Raw genomic sequence first — 21,258 nt, 5'->3', positions numbered from 1 at the left:
TGGGCAACATGGTGAAACCCATCTCTACTAATAATACAAAACGTGGCTGGGTGTGGTGGCGCATGCCTGTGGTCCTAGCTACTCGGGAAGCTGAGGCACAAGAATTGCTTGTGGAGATGGAGATTGCAGTGAGCCAAGAACCTGCCGCTACACTCCAGCCTGGGTGACACAGCGAAACTCCGCCACCAAAAATAAATTTTCAAAAAACCAATGTAATTAAAACTTCACTTCCTCAGTCCACTGGCCACTTTTTTTCCTTTTTATTTTTTTAAGTGCACCACTGCGGCCTTGAACTCCTGGGCTCAAGTGATCTTTTCCCCTTAGATCCTGAGTAGCTGGGACCACAGGCGCCTGCCACCACGCCTGGCTGCTGGCCACATTTCCAGTGCTCAATAGCTACTTGAAGCTTGCGGCTACCTTACTTGGGCAGCACAGATAGGAAAAGTTCTATTGGGCAGGGCTGCCTAGCCCTTTTTTAAAAGGTCCTTTTATACTATTTTGTCAGATGGGGGTCTCACTTTGTTGCTCAGGCTTATTGCAAACTCCTGAGCTCAAGTGATCCTCCTGCCTAGGCCTCCCAAAGTAATTCATAAATACATGTAAATAATAGAGTCCTCTCTTGTTGCATCAAAATGAATGCAAAAATGTCATGATGGGGCTGGGGGCGGTGGCTCATGCCTGTAATCCCAGCACTGTGGGAGGCTGAGCTGGTAGGATCACCTGAAGTCGGGAGTTGAAGACCAGTATTCTGGTACCTCCTTAACTTTTGCACTGGAGGGACAATGGAAGGGCCCTGTGTCATCCTCACCTTCCCCATCTGTAAGTCTTGTGATGGTTCATTACCACTTTAAAGCTCTAGTTCTTTTTCCTTCATTGACAGTGTATCTCCATCTTTAACTTTTACTTTATAGAGATTTTTTTTTGAGACGGAGTCTCGCTTCGTCACCCAGGTGGGAGTACAGTGGCTCGATCTCGACCCACTGCAACCTCCGCCTTCTGGGTTCAAGCGATTCTCCTGCCTCAACCTCCCGAGTAGCTGGGACCACAGGCGCCCGCCATCATGCCAGGCTAATTTTTGTATTTTTAGTACAGACAGGGTTTCCCCAGGTTGGCCAGGCTGGTCTCGAACTCTTGACCTCAGGTGATCCGCCCACCTCAGCCTCCCAAAGTGCTGGGATTACAGGCATGAGCCACCGCGTCTGGCCCCGTTTTGGCTGTTCTTTAATATGCTTCCCTATAACTGCTATCTCCACGCCAGCCTTGCTTTAGCTCATGGGAAACAAAACCAGTTAGTTCCCCCATTACCTGCCTTGAGGAGCAGGGGTGGTACAGCAGCATGCACCCAGGGAAGTGTGTTGTATGGGCCCCCGAGTGCAGAATCTGAATCTTGCAAAGGAAGAAACAAATTCACCTCCACGGAGCATGTCTCCCCAGTGCTCTCAGCCTTCCAAATCCACAGTCACAGTGACTCAGCAGAATCTCAGCCTGGGGCACCACAGTAATCTGCATCCGGCTTTTTTTCTGCTCCACTTCGTGCCAAGGCCCAAAGGGCAGGCCCACTCGATGCCTGGATTCTCTTGGGAACAACTTCCACCCTGCATCCCCTTGCACCTCAGGGCACAGTGCACAGATGGGCTTACCTTAGCCCCTCCAGCCAGATTTTTGAGGCCTCTGTCACACACCCCCACAAACCCCTCCTCCAGCCCCCAGAGACTTTTCTTGACTTCCACCAGTTGCTCGGGCGGGGCGGGTGGGAGTGGAGGGGCCCCTCCTTCATCCCCCAGGCTCCCTCCCTTCCTGGAGCTGCAGCCTTGGCATCCTCTGCCCAGCACCCCAGGATCCAGGCGTTGGTTCCCGCCCTTGTTGACTGTCCAACTCAAATGAGCCGCGCAGGATATATAAGAGAGAATGCACCGCGCACCACACACACGACTCCTGCAAGGTAGCCGCCGGAGCTGCCCAGCCCAGTGAGAGCCTAGTCCTGGCCAGGGTCGCCCCGGCAACCACGAGTCCAGCCAATCAGCGCCCTGGACTGCACCAGCGCCATGGTCGGTGAGTGCTGCGAAGGGCGAGGTGCTTTGTCTCCGGAGCCCTGGTGCCTGTGGAGGAGGTTGTAGGGGTTTGGCCCTGAATTTTGTTCCTTAAGTCAAAACCCACAAAGGGAAGAGATTAGGGTCCTGGGATGAGCCTTGATCGGACTCCGGGAGAGGGAGAGCCTCTGTTTGTATCCGGAGTCGTGGATCCTTCCTCACTCCACCCCCACGAACTCCAGTGGGCATTTAGGAGAAACTTGACCTTGGAAGAAGAAATTCCCTCCAAAACTGGGGTCAGAAACTGGCAGTTGAAGGCCAAATCAGGCTTACCGTCACAGCCCATACCTCTTTTGGGCTATAGTATTTAAACCAATTTGAAATAAGTTGCAAACATTAAAATGGGTGATTTCACTTAAAAATGTAGATACCGAGCTTCTGAAGAAAATGAGAATATCTGGCGATTGCTGGACAGGAGTGGAGGAAACTGATACCTTTAGTTTGACGGAGACCAGAACCGGCTCCAGGCTGCCCGGCTCAGGTTTTGTTGTTTTGTTTTGTATTGTTTTGTTTTGTTTGAGACTGAGTTTTGCTCTTGTCGCCCAGGCTGGAGTGTAATGGTGCTATCTCAGCTCACCGCAACTTCCGCCTCCCAGGTTCAAGCGATTCTCCCATCTCAGCCTCCCGAGTAGCTGGGATTACAGGAGTGCGCCACCATGCACAGCTAATTTTTATATTTTTAGTAGAGACGGGGTTTCGCCATGTTGGCCAGCGTGGTCTCAAACTCCCGACCTCAGGTGATCTGCCCACCTCGTCCTCTTCAAGTGCTGGGATTACTGACGTGAGCAGCCGTGCCTGGCCTTGGGAGGTATTTTCCATTGAGGCCCTTGAATTAGGCAAACCTGATCAGGTCGTACTGCATCCGTTTCTAGTATTGGGTCCATTTCAGTGATAGAGCCTCCCCACTCGGCCATCAACCCTAGGGGAACTTAGAGGTCATCCCAGCTCCACCCAAAGCATAAATAACCAGCTGAGACAACTGCAGGGACTGAGAGTTGTTTCCCAAATAATCTCACTCTGAGATTGGACAGCGCTAAGATTTAGAAAGCTGTTGCCTCATCTGGGGCACAATCCTGCGTTTTGTAATTTCTTTCCCTGTGAACCTGGTCCTGCCTCTAAAAATGCACCTGCACACACAGAAGCCCATCTTGGTTAAAGTGAGTGGAGGAAGAGATTGCCCTTGCAATTGACCAACTGAAATTATCAGAATCTCTGAGAAAGGAACTAAGCAGGGGATTGGTAGCCCAGAAGGAGTTGCTGGCAGAGACAGCAGGGAATAGATTCTGACAGCTGAGAGGCTTGCCCCATACACGGTGGTTGCTGTTTCCTTTGTATTTCATTCTTGAACGCCTGGAGGCACCGGCATCGTCTCCTCCGATACTAGGGCAGGAACTGTTTCCTGACTTTTCAGTCTTACAGAATGTTCTGTATTTATGTGTAGCTTAAACACAAAAAAGAGCTGGTAATGAGGGAAAAAGGAAAGACTTGGATCTTGTATAATTAGTTTTAGCTGTACCCAGCTAACCAAATCTTGAGGTTAACTAAAGCATCCAGGTTTTTTGTTTGCAACTAATAGATGTGTCTGATTCGCACTCATGTTCCCTGGAACACTCAAGTGAAAAGAGAAGGCAGAAGGAGAATACATGAAACTGATACAAAGTCTTACCTGTAACATACTTCTTTTTTTCTTTTTGAGACAGGGTCTTGCTCTGCTGCCCAGGCTGGAGTGCAGTGGCATGATCAGGGCTCACTTCAGCCTTGACCTCATAGGCTCAAGTGCTTGTCCCATCTTTGCCCCCTGAGTGGCTGGGACTACGGGTGTGTGCCACCACACTCAGCTAATGTTTTTGGTCAAAGCAGAACTTGAAACCTGGCTAAAAAATATTTTTTTTGGCTGGGTGTGGTGGCTCACACCTGTAACCCCAGCACTTTTGGGAGGCTGAGGCGGGAGGAGTACTTCAGGCCAGGAGTTCAAGACCAAGATTCAGCTCAAATGGCAAGCTCCCCTGAGGGCCTTTCCTAATGGGCCAGCCCTGAAGTCCTGAAGTTTTCCTCTGTTGAACTTTTTTTTGAGACAGAGTCTCACTCTGTTGTCCCGACTGTAGTGCAGTGGTGTGCACTTCCCAGGTTCAAGCGATTCTTGTGCTGCAGCCTCCCCAGTAGCTAGGATTACAGGTGCACGCCACCACGCCCAGCTAATTTTTGTATATTTAGTAGAGACGGGGGTTTCACCATGTTGGCCAGGCTGGTCTCTAGCTCCTGACCTCAAGTGATCCACCCGCCTCAGCCTCCCAAACTGCTGCGGTTACAGGCATGAGCCACTGCGCCCAGCCTTCTGTTGAACTTTGTCCCTTACCTCTCCTAACACACTAATGCCACTCTACCCTGAAGAGGTTATCTGTGTGTACATCTTGTGGCCTCTCTCAGGGTAGACTCTAGTAGTCTAAATCCACCCAGGTCATGTTGCTCAGCTAGTTAAGTGGCAGGAAGGAAAAATGAACCCTCCAGGCCCAGAAAACTTCCTGTTAATTGCCTATTCACAACCATCTGTTTGTTTGTTTGAGACAGAGGCTTGCTCTGCTGTCCAGGCTGGAGTGCAATGGTGCAATCTCAGCTCATTGCAACCTTCGCCTCCTGTGTTCAAGCGATTCTCCTGCCTCAGCCTCCCGAGTAGCTGGGATTACAGGCGCCTGCCACCATGCCTGGCTAATTTTTTTTGCATTTTTAGTAGAGACAGGGTTTCACCATGTTGACCAGGCTGGTCTTGAACTCCTGACATGAGGTGATCTGCCCACCTTGGCCTCCCAAAGTGCTGAGATTACAGGTGTGAACCACCGCGCCCCACCCACAACCTTCTTTTGACCATTTTTCTTTTGAGTTGTTTTGGGATCTCCGTACTCCAGGTACTGCACTTTGGTGGTTATATTTGTTACAAATATATTATTCCTGTTTGTATGTTGCCTTACATGAAAAATTGAAACGTCATAGGCATGCTTATAGCTATTAGGGTCTGAGATCCTTGAAAGATCAAGAGATGGATATCCTGACTTGTTCATTTTCTGAGAAGTACCTTGACTGTCTTACTACTTAGAAAATGCTTGTTCACGTTGATGAGAAGTCAATAAAAAAAAACTGTCAGAGCGGTGTTCAGTAAACACTGATAAGACTCACGGCAAAGTATATTACAAAGAAAATGCCTATTAGAGCTTGATATGCTCACCTGCCTCCCAATCGTGTTAAATCCATGGGTTAAGAGGTAGGAATTTGTTGAGGTAGCCTCAGAGCTGCCTTTCCCTTTTCCCAGGCTATCCAAAGCAGGTCAGTCATTTCTAGCGCATTTAAATCATCATCAAACACCTACTGCACTGAATCTTAGTTTCAAGAGTCCAAAACCTTAGGACCAAGTTTGGAAATCCCCTGGTTTGGCATACTGGGCCCTGAAAGTTACACTTGGCTGAATTTAGCCCAAGAGGCACCTCCCTTGCTAGGTGTGGTCAATAATAAAAGCAGAAAGAGAGCTTAAGGCTTAAATGTGCCTTTCTAGTTATTTTAGTCACTTTTAGTTATTCATTCATGGTGCAAAAACGTTGCAGTTGCCAGCTGGGCGCAGTGGCTCACGCTTGTAATCCCAGCACTTTGGGAGGCCAAGGCGGGTGGATCATGAGGTTAGGAGATCGAGACTATCCTGGCTAACATGATGAAACCCTGTCTCTACTAAAAAAAACACAAAAAATTAGCTGGGCATGGTGGCACACGCCTGTAGTCCCAGCTAGTTAGGAAGCTGAGGAAGGAGAATTGCTTGAACCCGGGAGTCAGAAGTTGATGTGAACCATGATCGTTCCACTGCACTCCAGCCTAGGCCACAGAGCAAGACTCCATCCCCTCTGCCCCAAAAAGTTGCAGGCATTTTCTTCTCCCAGCTGCACCCACTGTTCATGGTAGGGTGTGAAGTAGCAGTGCACGCTATCAGGAGCGACTGTGGGAGTAAGCGTCCTTTCTCTGGCACTTCGCTTTATGCCCTTGCACGCTGTTGTTTGTATTTCTCACTGTTGTTTGTAAGTCTCACTGTCGCCCAGGCTGGAGTACAGTGGTGTGATCTTGGCCCACTGCAACCTCCACCTTCCTGGCTCAAGCGATCTTCCCACTTCAGCCTCCTGAGTAGCTGGAACTACAGGTGCACACCACTATGCCCAGCTAATTTTTTTTTTTTTTTTTGGTAGAAACGGGGTTTCTCCATGTTACAGGCCAGGCTGGTCTCAAACTCCTGGGCTCAAGCAAGCTGCCTGCCTCGGCCTCCCAAAGTGCTGGGATTGCAGGTGTGCGCCACTACGCCCAGCCACTCCCTACATTTTAAAATTATTCCAGTTTCACCACTTAATGACTACACACTTGGGTAACTTGCTTCTCTCCTGTGTCTCAGTTTTCCCATCTATAACATGGGGCTACTCATGGTATTGACCTCATAGGGTGTGTCTCAGTCTATTTTGTGCCTCCCTACATAATACTTGGGACTAGGTAGTTCATAAAAAAGAGAAATTGATTTCTCACCATTCTGGAAGTTAAGAAGTCCGAGATCAAGGTGCTGGCAGGTTTGGTTGCCTGGTGAGAGCTGCATTTGGAGGAATGCTGCGTCCTTACACAGACGGTGGGAAGTAGAAGGTGGAAGGGCAGGTGAGCCCCGTGCTGGGCAAACTGTCTTTTATGAGGGCCTTAATCCCGCTCACGAGGAAGGAGACCGCCCCCCCCCGCCCCCCGCCTAATCACCTCTCACAGGTCCCATCTGTTAATACTCTCACATTGGCAGCACCTGAATTTTGGAGGCGACGCATTTAAAACATAGCAGGTTGCCCTGACAAAGGAAGAAAGTGCAGGCCGGGCGTGGTGGCCCACACCTAAAATCCCAACATTGTGGGAGGCTGAGGCAGGCAAAATTGCTCGAGTCCAGGAGTTTGAGACCAGCCTGGGCAACGTGGCAAAACCCTGTCTCTACAAAACAAAAATTAGGTGTGGTGGCACACACCTGTAGTCCCAGCTACTCAGGAGGCTGAGGTGGGAGGATCACTTGAGCCCAAGAGGTCAAGGCTGCAATGACCTGAGATCATGCCACTGCATTCCAGCCTGGGCAACGGATCGAGACCCTGTCTCAGAAAAAGAAAAAGAAAAAAAGGAATGTGAAGCACTTAGGGCAGTGCCTAGCACATCATAAGGATCCACTAAATACTGTTCTTGCAAATTGAAGCATGCTGCCTCTGACAACCTTGTTAATATAAAAGAGGCCCATTTCCCTTCTACCTGTACCCTTTGCCATTTCTTGCTTATAAAGGAAGCTGAGCTGTTAATAGTTTAATGTGATCTGCTGGGCGCGGTGGCTCATACCTGTAATCCCAGCTACTGGGGAGGCTGAGGCAGGAGAATCGCTTGAACCCAAGAGGCGGAGGTTGCAGTAAGCCGAGATCACACCACTGCACTCCAGCCTGGGCAACAGAGTGAGACTGTGTCTCAAAAAAAAAGAAAAAAAGTTTAATGTGATCGTTCCACATTTCTCCCCCTCATACCAATGTGCTACAAATCTACATACAAATATGTGTCATTTCTTTTTTTCTTTTTCTTTTTTTTGTATTTTCTTTTTCTTCCTTCCCTTCCATCTCTCTCTCCCTTCCTCTCACTTCTTTCATTTTAAATAAAAATGGATTCATATTCACTTGCTTTTTTATCAGTTAATAATATATCATGGATATCTTTTTGAGTCACTACATATAGTAAATTCATTTTAATTTTTTTAATTTTTAAAATGTGTTTATTCGAGACGGGGTCTCCCTCTGTCGCCCAGGCTGGAGTGCAGTGTGGCGATCACAGATCACTGCAGCCTCAACCTCCTGGGTTCAAGTGATCCTCCCATCTCTCAGCCTCCTGAGTAGTTGGGACTACAGGCATAAGCCACCACGCCTGGCTAATTTTTGTACTTTTTGTAGAGAAGGGGTTTTGCTTTTGTCATGTTGCCCAGGCTGGTCTTGAACTCCTGGGCTTAAGCAATCTTCCCGCCTTGGCCTCCTGAGCAACTGTACCTGGTTAACAGTCTCTAAAAAAATTTTTTTTAGTGACAAGGTGTCACTATGCTGCCGTCTGGTCTGCAACTCCTGGCCTCAAGGGATCTGCCCGCCTTGGCCTTCCAAGTAGCTGGGATTACAGGCATGTGCCACCATGCCCAGCCAGTTTAACTCATCCTTTTTTAAAAATTTTTTTACTTTTATTTATTTATTTTTCTGAGACAGGGTCTTACTCTGTTGCCCAGGCTGGAGTGCAGTGGCACGATCTCGGCTCACTGCAACCTCTGCTTCCCAGATTCAAGCAATTCTCCTGCCTCAGCCTCCCAAATAGCTGGGATTACAGGTGCCCGCTACCACGTCCAGCTAATTTTTGTATTTTTGTAGAGACAGGGTTTCACCATGTTGGCCAGGATGGTCTGGATCTCTTGACCTTATGACCCGCCCACCTCGGCCTCCCAAAGTGCTGGGATTACAGGCTCAAGCAACCGTGCCTGGCCAACTCATTCTTGTTAACAGCAAAATATCCTGTAGTGTGGATGTGCCCATAATTTATTAAAATGTTCCCCATAGACAATCAGGTTATAGCTAATTTTTGCCAATAAAAAGCATGATGTAATACACATCCTTGACTCTTATAGCCTGATGCTTTTACTCTGTAGAACAGATTCCTCCAAATTGGAGAGCGAGATAAAAGATTTATGTGTCTTTAAAGTTTTAAGAGATTCTGCCTGATTGCTTTCCCTAAAGGTTGAGGCAATTCATATTCCCACCGGCAACCGTCAGTTTTTCTGTTGGTGCAATCTTAACCCTGGGTGTTATTTGTAACATTTTGTGGGTAAATGTAAACTCATGGTAAATGTAAACATGGTACCCATGTAAACTCATGGGTAAATGTCTTGTTTTCATTTTGATTTTCCTGACAGGCCACGCAGAGCATCTTTCCATTTGTTTGTTGCCATTTGCCTTGCCTGCTCTGTGAACAGTGTGTTCGGATCCTTGACCCACTTTTCCATTGCACTGTCTTTTCTAATCATTTGTGGGCACTCATTGGGAGTTTAACTCTGCGATGAGAATTGCGAATTTCTTCTCCCAGTGAGTATCTTTTGACTTTGTTTATGGCGCTTTTTGCTAAACTTTTTTTTGGTTTTGTTTTGTTTCGTTTTTGAGACGAAGTCTCACTCTTGTTGCCCAGACTGGAGTGCAATGGTGTAATCTTGGCTCACTGCAACCTCCACCTCCCGGGTTCAAGTGATTCTCCTGCCTCAGCCTCCCAAGTAGCTGGGATTACAGGCGTGCACCATCACGCCCGGCTAATTTTTATAGTTTTAGTAGATACGGGGTTTCACCATGTTGGCCAGGCTGATGTCAAACTCCTGACCTCAGGTGATCCACCTGCCTCGGCCTCCCGAAGTGCTGGGATTACAAGCGTGAGCCACTGCGCCACACCCAGAATTTTTTTTTTTCTTAAATAAAGGATTCTCTACCCTGAGGTTACACAAATTCTACCATTCTTCCTTTAGTATTTAAATAGTTTCATTTAAAAATTTTAGATCTTTAATCTACTGGAAATTATGGTTGTATGTGATATATTAGTGGGGTAATTAAAGCCAAAAAATTTTTTGGTGACTACAATAGACACATTAAAAAATGCACCAGTTCATTTTTTAGAGACAAGGTCTCGCTCTGGCATTCAGTGCTTCAATCATAGCTCACTGCAGCCTCGAACTCCCAGGCTCAAACAATCCTCCCACCTCAGCCTCCCAAATAGCTAGGATTACAGATGTGAGTCACCATGCCCAGCTAGTTTTTTATTTTATTATTTTTTTGAGATGTTGTCTCACTCTGTTGCCCAGGCTGGAGTGTAGTGGTGCGATCTTGGCTCACTGCAACCTCTCCCTCCCGGGTTCAAGCAATTCTCTGCCCTAGCCTCCCGAGTAGCTGGGATTACAGGCGGCACAACCATGCCTGGCTAATTTTTGTATTTTTTAGTAGAGATGAGGTTTCACCATTTTGGCCAGGTTGGTCTTGAACTCCTGACCTGAATCCCAAAGTGCTGGGATTACAGGCGTGAGCCACCATGCCTGGCCCTAGTTTTCTGTATTACGCATTTTTTTGTAGAGACAGGGGTTCGCCATGTTGCCCAGGCTGGTCACAAACTCCTGGGCTCAAGCAGTCCTCCTACTTTGGCCTCCCAAAGCTCTGGGACTACAGGCATGAGTCACCACACCCAGCCCTCACAAGTTCTAAGTGGATTTTCACAAACTGAAAAAATTATGTATTCAGCACCCCAACGTCCCTTTTGTGTCCTTTGAGCCACTACCCTCAGACCAGGGAAACCACTTAACTGAGTTTTAACACCTATGCAGGTTGAGTATCTCTTATCTGAAATACGTGGGACCAGAAATGCTTTGAATTTCGGATTTTTTTGGATTTTGGAATATTTGTATTATATTTACTGGTTGAGGATCCCAAATTCAAATATCCAAAATCCTAAATCCTCCAATGAGCATTTCCTTTGTCATGTCAGCACTCAAAAATTTTGGATTTTCCCATTTGGGATAGTCAACTTGTAATAGTTTTCTAGGGGAATCATCTTATTTTCATGCAGATAACTCATTAGATGTGCCAACACTATTTTTTTTTTTTTTTTTTTTAGATGGAGTCTTGCTTTGTCGCCAGACTGTAGTGCACTGGTGCAATCTCGGCTCACTGCAACCTCCGCCTCCCAGGTTCAAGCGATTCTCCTGCCTCAGCCTCCCGAGTAGCTGGGATTACAGGTGCCCATCACCACACCCGGCTAATTTTTGTATTTTCAGTAGAGACAGGGTTTCGCCATGTTGGCCAGGCTGGTCTCAAACTCCTGACCTCAGGTGATCCACCCGCCTCGGCCTCCCAAAGTGCTGGGATTACAGGCGTGAGCCACAGAGCCCAGCTGTCAACACTATTTATTAAATCAGCCACTGATTTAAATCCTTCCTTTAATCTTCAGTACTTTTAAGGGGAAAATACATTTCTGGCTGCAGGGGATGGAATGCAATAACCTAATGTCCAACAAAGCCGCCCCTCCTTTACAGACTGCAACTCCCCTGTAGCTGAAGGCTTGCTGGTTGGTAATGGGTTTTCCCCGGGTGCTTTGTGTGTGTCTCTGTAGGCAGAAGAGCACTGATCGTACTGGCTCACTCAGAGAGGACATCCTTCAACTATGCCATGAAGGAGGCTGCTGTAGCAGCTCTGAAGAAGAAAGGGTGGGAGGTGGCGGAGTCGGACCTCTATGCCATGAACTTCAATCCCATCATTTCCAGAAAGGACATCACAGGTAGGAGTTCCTCCTCCCCTTTTTAATTAGTTCTTTGCGGATCTCCTTGCCTGTGGGTCGTCTGGCCCAGCTTTGGCTCCTCTGGCCCCAGCCTCTCTTTTTCCTCTCTGCAGGTAAACTGAAGGACCCTGCGAACTTTCAGTATCCTGCCGAAACTGTTCTGGCTTATAAAGAGGGCCATCTGAGCCCAGATATTGTGGCTGAACAAAAGAAGCTGGAAGCTGCAGACCTTGTGATATTCCAGGTATGGGGGGACATTGGAAGTGGTGTCAGGGGCATTTGCGTGCTTATTGTCCTAGACATGTCACCTAATTAGCTATGGGATCTTAAACAGTCACCCACTTTACTGCATTCTCTGCAAATAAGGGTGATTACTTTAAAGGTGCAGTATTACATGGATTTCACAGATATTAGGAATCTGGCTGTATTACTGTTGCATATGTAAATGCAACTGCAAGGCCAGGCGTGGTGGCTCATGCCTATAATCCCAGCACTTTAGGAGGCCAAGGCAGGCAGATCACTTGAGGTCAGGAGTTCAAGACCATCCTGGCCAACATGGTAAAACCCAGTCTCTACTAAAACAACAAAAATTAGCTGGGCGTGGTGGCACATGCCTGTAGTCCCAGCTACTCTGGAGGCTGAGGCAGGAGAATCGCTTGAACCAGGCAGGTGGAGGTTGAAGTGAGCCAAGATTGTGCCACTGCACCCCATCCTGGCGACATGGCAACAGAGCGAGACTCCGTCTCAAAAAAAAAAAAAAAAAAGAGAGAGAGAGAGAAAGAAATGCAACTGCAGAGATGCTGTACAGCCCTTGAGCTTGCTTTTTTCCATGTACTTAGTCTCCCCTTCAGTTAGCGATTCCTTCAGATAGCGATTCCTGTTGGACTGTCTCAAAATTTGCAGTTCTCCTTTCTCCATAAGAATCCCAAATACTTTGTAGAATAATCCATGACACATTGACTTCCCTGCCATTGTAGCCTGCCAGTTGAAGGGGGCTTTGAAACCCTGCTGAATGTGTTCCTGCAGCAAACCACAGCCTTTCTTCTTCGGGAAGCGGCCTTACCATTTAGCAGACAATACTGGCATTGTGCGTGAATCTCGTCAGTGATCTTTCCTATAAATGTGACTGTACTCAATGACTTTGCTTTTACCAATTCCAGCCAGTCTTTTGACATTGAACATAGAATGTATATGATCCTGGAAACCACGGAGAGGGTGGTATAGGCTATAGGCTGTGGCTTTTTCTTTTTTTTTTTTTTCTTCAGTTATTCAATCAGCTACAAAACATCCAATCCTTGAAGTCCTTTATTTTACCCACAGGCCTGTTGCTAGGAATCAAAGCCACATGCCACTAGCCAGTACCCCAAAGGATGCCTTTAAAAAAAAAAAATTAAATTGGAGACAAGGTCTCACGGTCGCCCAGGATGGAGTGCAGTGGCATGATCTCTGCTCACTGCTGCCTCAACCTCCTGGGCTCAAGTGATCCTCCCACCTCAGTCTCCCGAATAGCTGGGACTATCGGTGCACGCCACCATGCCATGCTAAGTTTTAACTTTTTTTGTACGGATAGGGTCTCACCATGTTGTCCAGGCTCATCTCAAACTCTTGGGCTCAAGTGATCTGCCTGTCTCGGCCTCCCAAAGGGCTGGGATTATAGGCATGCGCCTGTCATATCTTTAAATCGTGAATCAAGGATAAGAAAACCTCCTGGTATAGTCCGTACTCTGCTTTTATTAGGATAAGAGGTCAGACAAGACTTTCTCGTGGGAAGTCCCTGATGAACCTTAGTCTACTAATTATTATTTATTATTTATATTTTTTAACATTTTATTCATTCATTTATTTGTTTGTTTATTTATTTGTTTTTGAGATGGAGTCTTGCTCTGTTGCCCAGGCTGGAGTGCAATGGCATGATCTCGGCTCACTGCAACCTCCGCCTCCTGGGTTCAAGCCATTCTCCTGCCTCAGCCTTCCAAGTAGCTGGGACTATAGGCATGTGCCACCACGCTCGACTAATTTTTGTATTTTTAGTAGAGCCAGGGTTTCACCACGTTGGCCAGGCTGGTCTCAAACTCCTGACCTCAAGTGATCCAACCACCTTGGCCTCCAAAAGTGCTGGAATTAAAGGCGTGAGCAACCGCGCCCAGCCACATTGATTATTATTATTATTATTATTTAGAGATGGAGTCTTGCTCTGTCACCCAGGCTGGAATACAGTGGTGATCACAGCTCCCTGTAGCCTCCAACTCCTGGGCTCAAGCAATCGTCCTGCCTCAGCCTCTCACATAGCTAGGACTAGAGATGTGCACCACCACAACAGGCTAATTTTTAAATTTTTTTGTAGAGACAGAGTCTCACTTTGTTGCCCAGGCTGGTCTCAAACGCCTGGGCTCAAGTGGTCCTCCCACCTTGGCCTCCCAAAATACTGGGATTATAGGCATGAGCAACGGCATTCGGCCATCACACTGATTATTAGTTTGCATTTTTGAGTGATTTTGTTTATTCTAAGTGATACAATTTTTTGTACATGATAACAAGGGACAGTCCTAAAAGGAGGAAGGCCTATCTTCATTTTTTTCCACGATGGGGTCTCACTCTGTCACCCAGGCTGGAGTGCAGTGGCATGATCTTGGCTCACTGTAACCTCCGCCTCCCAGGTTCAAGTGATTCTCTTGCCTCAACAGCCTGAGTAGCGGGGACTACAGGCGTGCAGCACCACGCCCGGTTGATTTTGGTATTTTTAGTAGAGATGGGGTTTCACCATGTTGGCCAGGCTGGTCTCATACTCTTGCCCTCAAGTGATCCACCTGCCTTCGCCTCCCAAAAGGCTGGGATTACAGGCGTGCGCCACTGCGCCTGGCCAACAGTCATATTGTTGATACTACACCTACTAAAGCAAACTCTTGGGAAAATACTGATTGAGGCGACACCCTGAAGCAAACCTTGTTTGCAATCCTTGCTATTTAGACTTTGCTGACAAATGTGATTTCATACAAACAAGTTTCATATCAATAAGTCTTCTGTGTATGTAGCTTTCTTGGACCCACTCAATATTTGCATTTTCAGGGAAAAAGAAGACTGTCAAATTGGCTGACCAAGGACAATAATGATCTCTTTCCTTAAAGTGCTAACTCCCCAGGAGGAATGGGAAAGGCGTGAAGAGGGGCTCCCCCACAGAGCCATAATGGGGAGCAGCTCAGGACCCCAAGTCGCCTTCTGGGCTTGGGGAGCCTCTGGTCTGAACTTGATGATGTCTTCTGTCCTGCAGTTTCCCCTGCAGTGGTTTGGAGTCCCTGCCATTCTGAAAGGCTGGTTTGAGCGAGTGTTCGTAGGAGAGTTTGCTTACACGTTCGCTGCCATGTATGACAAAGGACCCTTCCGGGTAGGTAGACGTTTCTGAATGCTCTGACAGCCGGCTTCTGGGTGGTCTGTCCTGATGCAGGTTTTTTTTGTTTGTTTGTTGTTTTTTGTTTTTGAGATGGAGTTTCCCTCTTGTCGCCCAGGCTGGAGTGCAATGGTGCATTCTCGGCTCACTGTAACCTCTGCCTCCTGGGTTGAAGCGATTCTCCTGCCTCAGCCTCCCGTGTAGCTGCGATTACAGGCATGGGCCACCACACCTGGCTAATTTTGTATTTTTAGTAGAGACAAGGTTTCTCCACATTGGTTAGGCTGGTCTTGAACTCCTGACATCAGGTGATCCCCCCCCCCCCCCCCCCTTAGCCTCCCAATGTGCTGGGATTACAGGTGTGAGCCGCCGCACCTGGCTCTGATGAAGGGTTTTGAGCACAATTAGATCCTAAGCCTAGGCTCCGGGTCCTTTGGGAGAGATGCATGATCAAGTTTTTACAGATGGAATGACATGATATTTGGGATTTGTTTTAAAATGCTCCAGAGGCTGAGCGTGGCGGCTCACACCTGTAATTTCAGCACTTTGGGAGGCCGAGACAGGCAGATCACCTGAGGTCAGGAGTTTCAGACCAGTCTGGCCAACATGGCGAAACCCCGTCTCTACTAAACATACAAAAACTAGCTGGGTGTGGTGGCAGGCCCCTATAATCCCAGCTACTTGGGAGGCTGAGGCAGGAGAATTGCTTGAAACCCAGGAGGTGGAGGTTACAGTGAGCCAAGATTGCACCACTGCACTCCAGCCTGGGCAACAAAGCAAGACTCCGTCTTAAAAAAATAAAATAGGCCGGGCACGGTGGCTCACGCCTGTAATCCCAGCACTTTGGGAGGCCGAGACGGGCGGATCACAAGGTCAGGAGATCGAGACCATCCTGGCTAACACGGTGAAACCCCGCCTCTACTAAAAATACGAAAAAAAAAAATTAGAGGGGTGCGGTGGCGGGCGCCTGTAGTCCCAGCCACACGGGAGGCTGAAGCAGGAGAATGGCGTGAACCCGGGAGGCGGAGCTTGCAGTGAGTGGAGATCGCGCCACTGCACTCCAGCCTGGGCAACACAGAGAGACTCTGTCTCAAAAAAATAATAATAATAAAGAAATAAAATAAAATAAAATAAAAGGCCAGGCGTGGTGGCTCACACCTGTAATCCCAGCACTTTGGGAGGCCGAGGTGGGCGGATCATGAGGTCAGGAGATCGAAACCATCCGGTGAAACCTCGTTTACTACTAAAAATACAAAAAATTAGCCAGGCGTGGAGCCAGGCGTGGTGGTGGGCACCTGTAGTCCCAGCTACTTGGGAGGCTGAGGCAAGATAATTTCTTGAACCCGGGAGGCAGAGGTTGCAGTGAGCCGAGATCGCACCACTGCACTCCAGCCTGAGTGAGACAGCGAGACTCTGTATCAAAAACAAAAACAAAAATTAGCCAGATGTGGTGGTGAGCACCTGTAATCCCAACTACTTGGGAGGCTAAGGCTGGAGAATCACTTGAACCCGGGAGACAGTTTGCAGTTAGTTGAGAGGGTGCCACTGCACCCCAGCCTGGGTGACAGAGCCAGACTCTGTCTCAGAGAAGAAAAAAAAATGAAAAAATAAAATAAAATAAAATGCTGCAGAGAAAAAGGGGGTCATGGGTCGAGCTAAAACTAGAATGGCAAAATACTGAGAGACGAAGATGAGTGATAGATGCAGTACTATTTTCTCATTTACGTGTGTTAAAAATTTCCATAATAAAAACAAAAGGAGGCCTGTCTTCGTGTTTTGGAGGCCCAAATCCTGCACAGGGAACCCTTCGAGACCTTCCAGATGAAAGAGCTTGTCCTACGCCATGCCTAGCCTGTGGGAGGATGGATGAGAACGGCCAGTAACTCCACCTAGGCAGCCGGCAGCCAGCACTGATTTTGGATGTGGTGACAGCCTCGCCCTGAGCCACACGTAGTGGTTTGGAATCCTTGGTTTGCCTCAGGCCGCAGGTCTGTAGACTGTCTAGGCTGGCACTCCTGCAGAGTCATACTGTGTAGCTCAGGGGAGCCAAAGTAGGACGAAACATAAACAGCAAATAGGACAGACTTGTGTGTTCTTGTCCCTGGCGCTGTTTCATTAACTTCTGTCACCAAGGGGACGTGGAGGGGAATGAAGCTTGTTATTGTTTTTTTCTTTTGCAGAGTAAGAAGGCAGTGCTTTCTATCACCACTGGTGGCAGCAGCTCCATGTACTCTCTGCAAGGGATCCATGGGGACATGAATGTCATTCTCTGGCCAATTCAGGTACCTCATTTTCTTTTCTTTTTTTTCTTTGAGACGGAGTCTCGCTCTGTCACCTAGGCTGGACAGCAGTGGCACCATCTCGGCTCACTGCAACCTCTACCCACTTGCAGGGTTCAAGTGATTCTCCTGCCTCAGCTTACTGAGTAGCTGGGATTACAGGCGCCTGCCACCACACTCGGCTAATTTTTGTATTTTTAGTAGAGATGGGGTCTTGCCATGTTAGCCAGGCTGGTTTCAAACCCTTGACCTCAAATGATCCTCCTGCCTCAGCCTCCCAAAGTGCTGGGATTACAGGCATAAGCCACTGCACCCGGCCAGGTACCTCATTTTCAACGAACCTTCAGGGGAATTCATTAATTGAGCCTTCTGTGGGGTTCAAAACCTCAAGCTAGCATCTGAAAATAGATGCTGAGTTGTGAAGATGAAAGCGTGGTCAGGATTCAGAATGACGGGAGCTGCCTTTAGGAACTTGCCTGCCTTCCCGGGTGCCTGTGTGTGGGAAACACACCTGAGCGTGCGTGTGTTCAAACAGCTTTCTCTCCCAGCCAAGGACTAATGGCAATCACTACCCTTGATTTGTTTAGCCGTGGGTCCTGGTCTCGCCAGATGACTGACATCTCTCTCCAGCCTTCCTGTCCTTCTCCAGGTTGCTGATACAGTCTTACAGACTATTAGAGCCCAGGACAATTTAAGAAATGATTTACTGCGAGGCTGAGGCAGAAGGATCGCTTGAGCCCAGGACTTTGAGACCAGCCTGGGCAACATAGTGAGACCTCATCTCTACAAAAAAAAAAAAAAAAAAAATTAGCTGGGTATAGGTAGTGCATACACCTGTGGTCCCAGCTACTTGGGAGTCTAAGGCGACAGACCCAGGAGTTCGAGGCTGCAGTGAGCTATGATCACGCCACTGCATGCCAGCCTGGGATACAGGGTGAGGCCCTGTTTCAAAGAAAAAAGAAATAATTTGTCTAGTCAGTTTATACATGGATAAAACTGAAGCCTGGGGTGGGCTTATTGGTGTTACCAGACCCTCAGGATAATTTCTATAAAGAGGGCGGTTGGAGAAAAGAGCCAATGAGTGGCCACTTATGAAAATCATTTATCAAGACTCATCTGGGCCTGTAATCCCAGCACTTTGGGAGACCAGCACTTTGGCGGATCACTTGAGGTCAGGAGTTCAAGACCAGCCTGGTCAACATGGTGAAACCCTGTCTCTACTAAAGATACAAAAATTAGCTGGGCACGATGGTACATGCCTATAGTCGCAGCTACTCAGGAGGCTGAGGCAGGAGGAGAACTGCTTGAACCCAGGAGGCAGAGGTTGCCGCAAGCCGAGATTGCGCCACTGCACTCCAGCCTGGGTGACCGAGCGAGACTCTGCCTCAAAAAAAAAAAAAAAAAAAAAAAAAGAAAGAAAGGAAAAAAACAAAAGACCCATCTGTTTATATGGAGAGGTGGAGAAATGCACCTACCGCAGGTCTTGGTGAGTCATCTGCCAAGAAACTGAGACTCCCTAAAGTAAGAGAACTTCCAGCCTTCTTGGCAAAGGATCCAGGTTGGCACAGTTTCAAGGGTTCATGCATTTAAAGAAGAGCACACTTGAGGAGGCTAAAATTGGTAATGGCTAGGTATAGGGTAGGAGAGAGATACCAGCTCTGAACTGATTCTCTAGGGTGCCTGAGGCCTCCGCATCAGAGTGTCTTACTGGGAAGCCCAGACCAACTTCTGTTGTTTATAGTACAACTGCATGGAATTGGTTGACTTACCTCTCTGTGCTTTTTGTATCCTCAGAGTGGCATTCTGCATTTCTGTGGCTTCCAAGTCTTAGAACCTCAACTGACTTATAGCATTGGGCACACTCCAGCAGATGCCCGAATTCAGATCCTGGAAGGATGGAAGAAACGCCTGGAGAATATTTGGGATGAGACACCACTGTATTTTGCTCCAAGCAGCCTCTTTGACCTAAACTTCCAGGCAGGATTCTTAATGAAAAAAGAGGTACAGGATGAGGAGAAAAACAAGAAATTTGGCCTTTCTGTGGGCCATCACTTGGGCAAGTCCATCCCAACTGACAACCAGATCAAAGCCAGAAAATGAGATTCCTAAGACTGGATTTCCTTCTAACATGTTATCAAATCTGGGTGTCTTTCCAGGCTTCCCTGACTTGCTTTAGTTTTTAAGATTTGGGTTTTCCTTTTTCCACAAGGAATAAATAGGAGAGGGAATCGACTGTATTCATGCATTTTGGGATCATTTTATTATTCAATGTAACTGATTCTTCTGATTACTATCATGGCATATAACCAAAATCCAACTGGGCTCAAGAGGCCACTTAGGGAAGATGTAGAAAGATGCTAGAAAGTGTTCTTTAAAGGCATCTACACAATTTAATTCCTCTTTTTAGGGCTAAAGTTTTAGGGTGAAGTCTAGCTAGGTATCATTCAATTCTCCGATGATCTGTTAATCACCTCTCTATAGTTTATGGCAGAAAGGAATTGCTCTGAGAAAGAAAAGACTGAATCTACCTGCCCTAAGGGACTTAACTTGTTTGTTAGTAATCTAACGCTTGTTTATATTTCTTGCTTTCAATTACAATGCAGTGACTAATATGCCTAGCAGGAGTATCACTGTTCTTCAGCTTTCATTGTTTGTATACAGTACACAGATACCTTGAAAGGAAGAGCTAATAAATCTCATCTTTACTGCAGTCATCTACTTTATTTTTAATTAAAAAAAAACTTTTTTTTGAAACAGTCTTGCTGTGTTGCCTAGGCTGGAATGCAGTGGCATGATCTCAGCTCACTGCAACCTCTGCCTCCCAGGTTCCAGCGATTCTCCTGCTTCAGCCTCCCTAGTAGCTGGGAGGACAGGAGCCTGCCATCATGATTGGCTAATTTTTGTATTTTTGGTAGAGACGGGGTTTCACCATGTTGGCCAGGCTGGTGTCGAACTCCTGACCTCAGGTGATCCGTCTGCCTCAGCCTCCCAAAGTGCTGGGATTACAGGCGTGAGCCACCGCACCTGGCCCTTGCAATCTTCTACTTTAAGGTTTGCAGAGATAAACCAATAAATCCACACCGTACATCTGCAATGTGAATTCAAGAAAGGAAATAGTACCTTCAATACTTAAAAACAGACTTCCACAAAAAATACTTTATTTCTGAGCTACACAAACTTTCGGAAGGTTATCTTATCATTGCTAAACTGATGACTTACCACGGGATGGGGTCCAGTCCCATGACTCTGGGGTACAATTGTAAACCTAGAGTTTTATCAACTTTGGTGAACAGTTTTGGCATAATAGTCAATTTCTACTTCTAGAAGTCATCTTGTCCCACTGATGGTATTATATAATTCAAGGAGAATATGATAAAACACTGCCCTCTTGTGGTGCATTGAAAGAAGAGATGAGAAATAATGAAAAGGTTGCCTGAAAAATGGGAGACAGCCTCTTACTTGCCAAGAAAACGAAGGGATTGGACCGACCTGGAGAACCTCCTTTACCAGATGCTGACTGGCACTGGTGGTTTTTGCTCTCGACAGTATCCACAATAGCTGACGGCTTGGTGTTTCAGTTTGAAAATATTTTCTGTTGCCTTCAACTTCACTGCAATTTTGTGTAAATTTCTGAAAGATCCGAATTAAATAAATAAAATTCATTTCTACAAAACAGACCCACACTCATTGGTAACAGTGAAGCTAACGATAGCGGAATCTAGTGGGAGACAGATCAGAGGATTCAATCGTAAACTGCAGCTGGAAGCCCCTTGGTGACGTGGCTTGACAACTCACCCAGCAGGGCTGCTTCCTACTAAATGGTAACGGAACAACCTATTCAGTCCTCTCGGGGAATTTAAAAGAGAGCCAGGAAACAGAGTGGTATAGAAATGAAGAAAAACAGGCCGGGTGCGATGGTTCACGCCTGTAATCCCAGCACGTTGGGAGGCTGAGGCGGGTGGATCGCCAGACATCAGGAAACCCCATCTCTACTAAAAATTTAAAAAATTAGCTGGGTGTGGTGGTGCGTTGTCTGTAATCCCAGCTACTCAGGAGGCTGAGGCAGGAGAACTGCTTGAACCTGGGAGGTGGAGGTTTCAGTGAGCTGAGATCGTGCCACTGCACTCCAGCCTAGGTGATA

The 21,258-nt window shown here is 47.3% G+C and overlaps 1 protein-coding gene across 3 annotated transcripts; it reads left to right on the top strand.

Moving 5' to 3' along the window:
* The first annotated feature begins 1,675 nt into the window (after positions 1–1,675).
* Positions 1,676–20,798, top strand: NQO1 (NAD(P)H quinone dehydrogenase 1). Of its 3 annotated transcripts, XM_023210304.2 has the most exons (6): positions 1,676–2,052; positions 11,289–11,453; positions 11,567–11,697; positions 14,722–14,835; positions 17,019–17,120; positions 18,912–20,797. In XM_023210304.2, the coding sequence occupies exons 1-6, from the start codon at positions 2,046–2,048 to the stop codon at positions 19,215–19,217; spliced, it is 825 nt and encodes a 274-aa protein (XP_023066072.1). In that variant the 5' UTR covers positions 1,676–2,045; the 3' UTR covers positions 19,218–20,797. The 3 variants fall into 3 exon arrangements, with proteins under 3 accessions (XP_023066072.1, XP_023066073.1, XP_023066074.1); XM_023210305.2 differs by lacking the exon at positions 17,019–17,120 and having other exon boundaries at positions 1,752–2,052; positions 18,912–20,798; XM_023210306.2 differs by lacking the exon at positions 14,722–14,835 and having other exon boundaries at positions 1,752–2,052; positions 18,912–20,787.
* The last annotated feature ends 460 nt before the right edge of the window (positions 20,799–21,258 follow it).

Source organism: Piliocolobus tephrosceles, chromosome 17, assembly GCF_002776525.5.
Source record: "Piliocolobus tephrosceles isolate RC106 chromosome 17, ASM277652v3, whole genome shotgun sequence".
Classification (NCBI taxonomy): domain Eukaryota; kingdom Metazoa; phylum Chordata; class Mammalia; order Primates; family Cercopithecidae; genus Piliocolobus; species Piliocolobus tephrosceles.
This window is presented reverse-complemented; position numbering and strand designations above follow the sequence as displayed.

Excerpts from the sequence above, each read along its gene's own strand:
- NQO1 (XM_023210304.2), top strand. Across the intron at positions 11,698-14,721 it reads CAGACCTTGTGATATTCCAG|TTTCCCCTGCAGTGGTTTGG; the intron begins GTATGGGGGGAC and ends TCTGTCCTGCAG. Across the intron at positions 14,836-17,018 it reads ATGACAAAGGACCCTTCCGG|AGTAAGAAGGCAGTGCTTTC; the intron begins GTAGGTAGACGT and ends TTTCTTTTGCAG.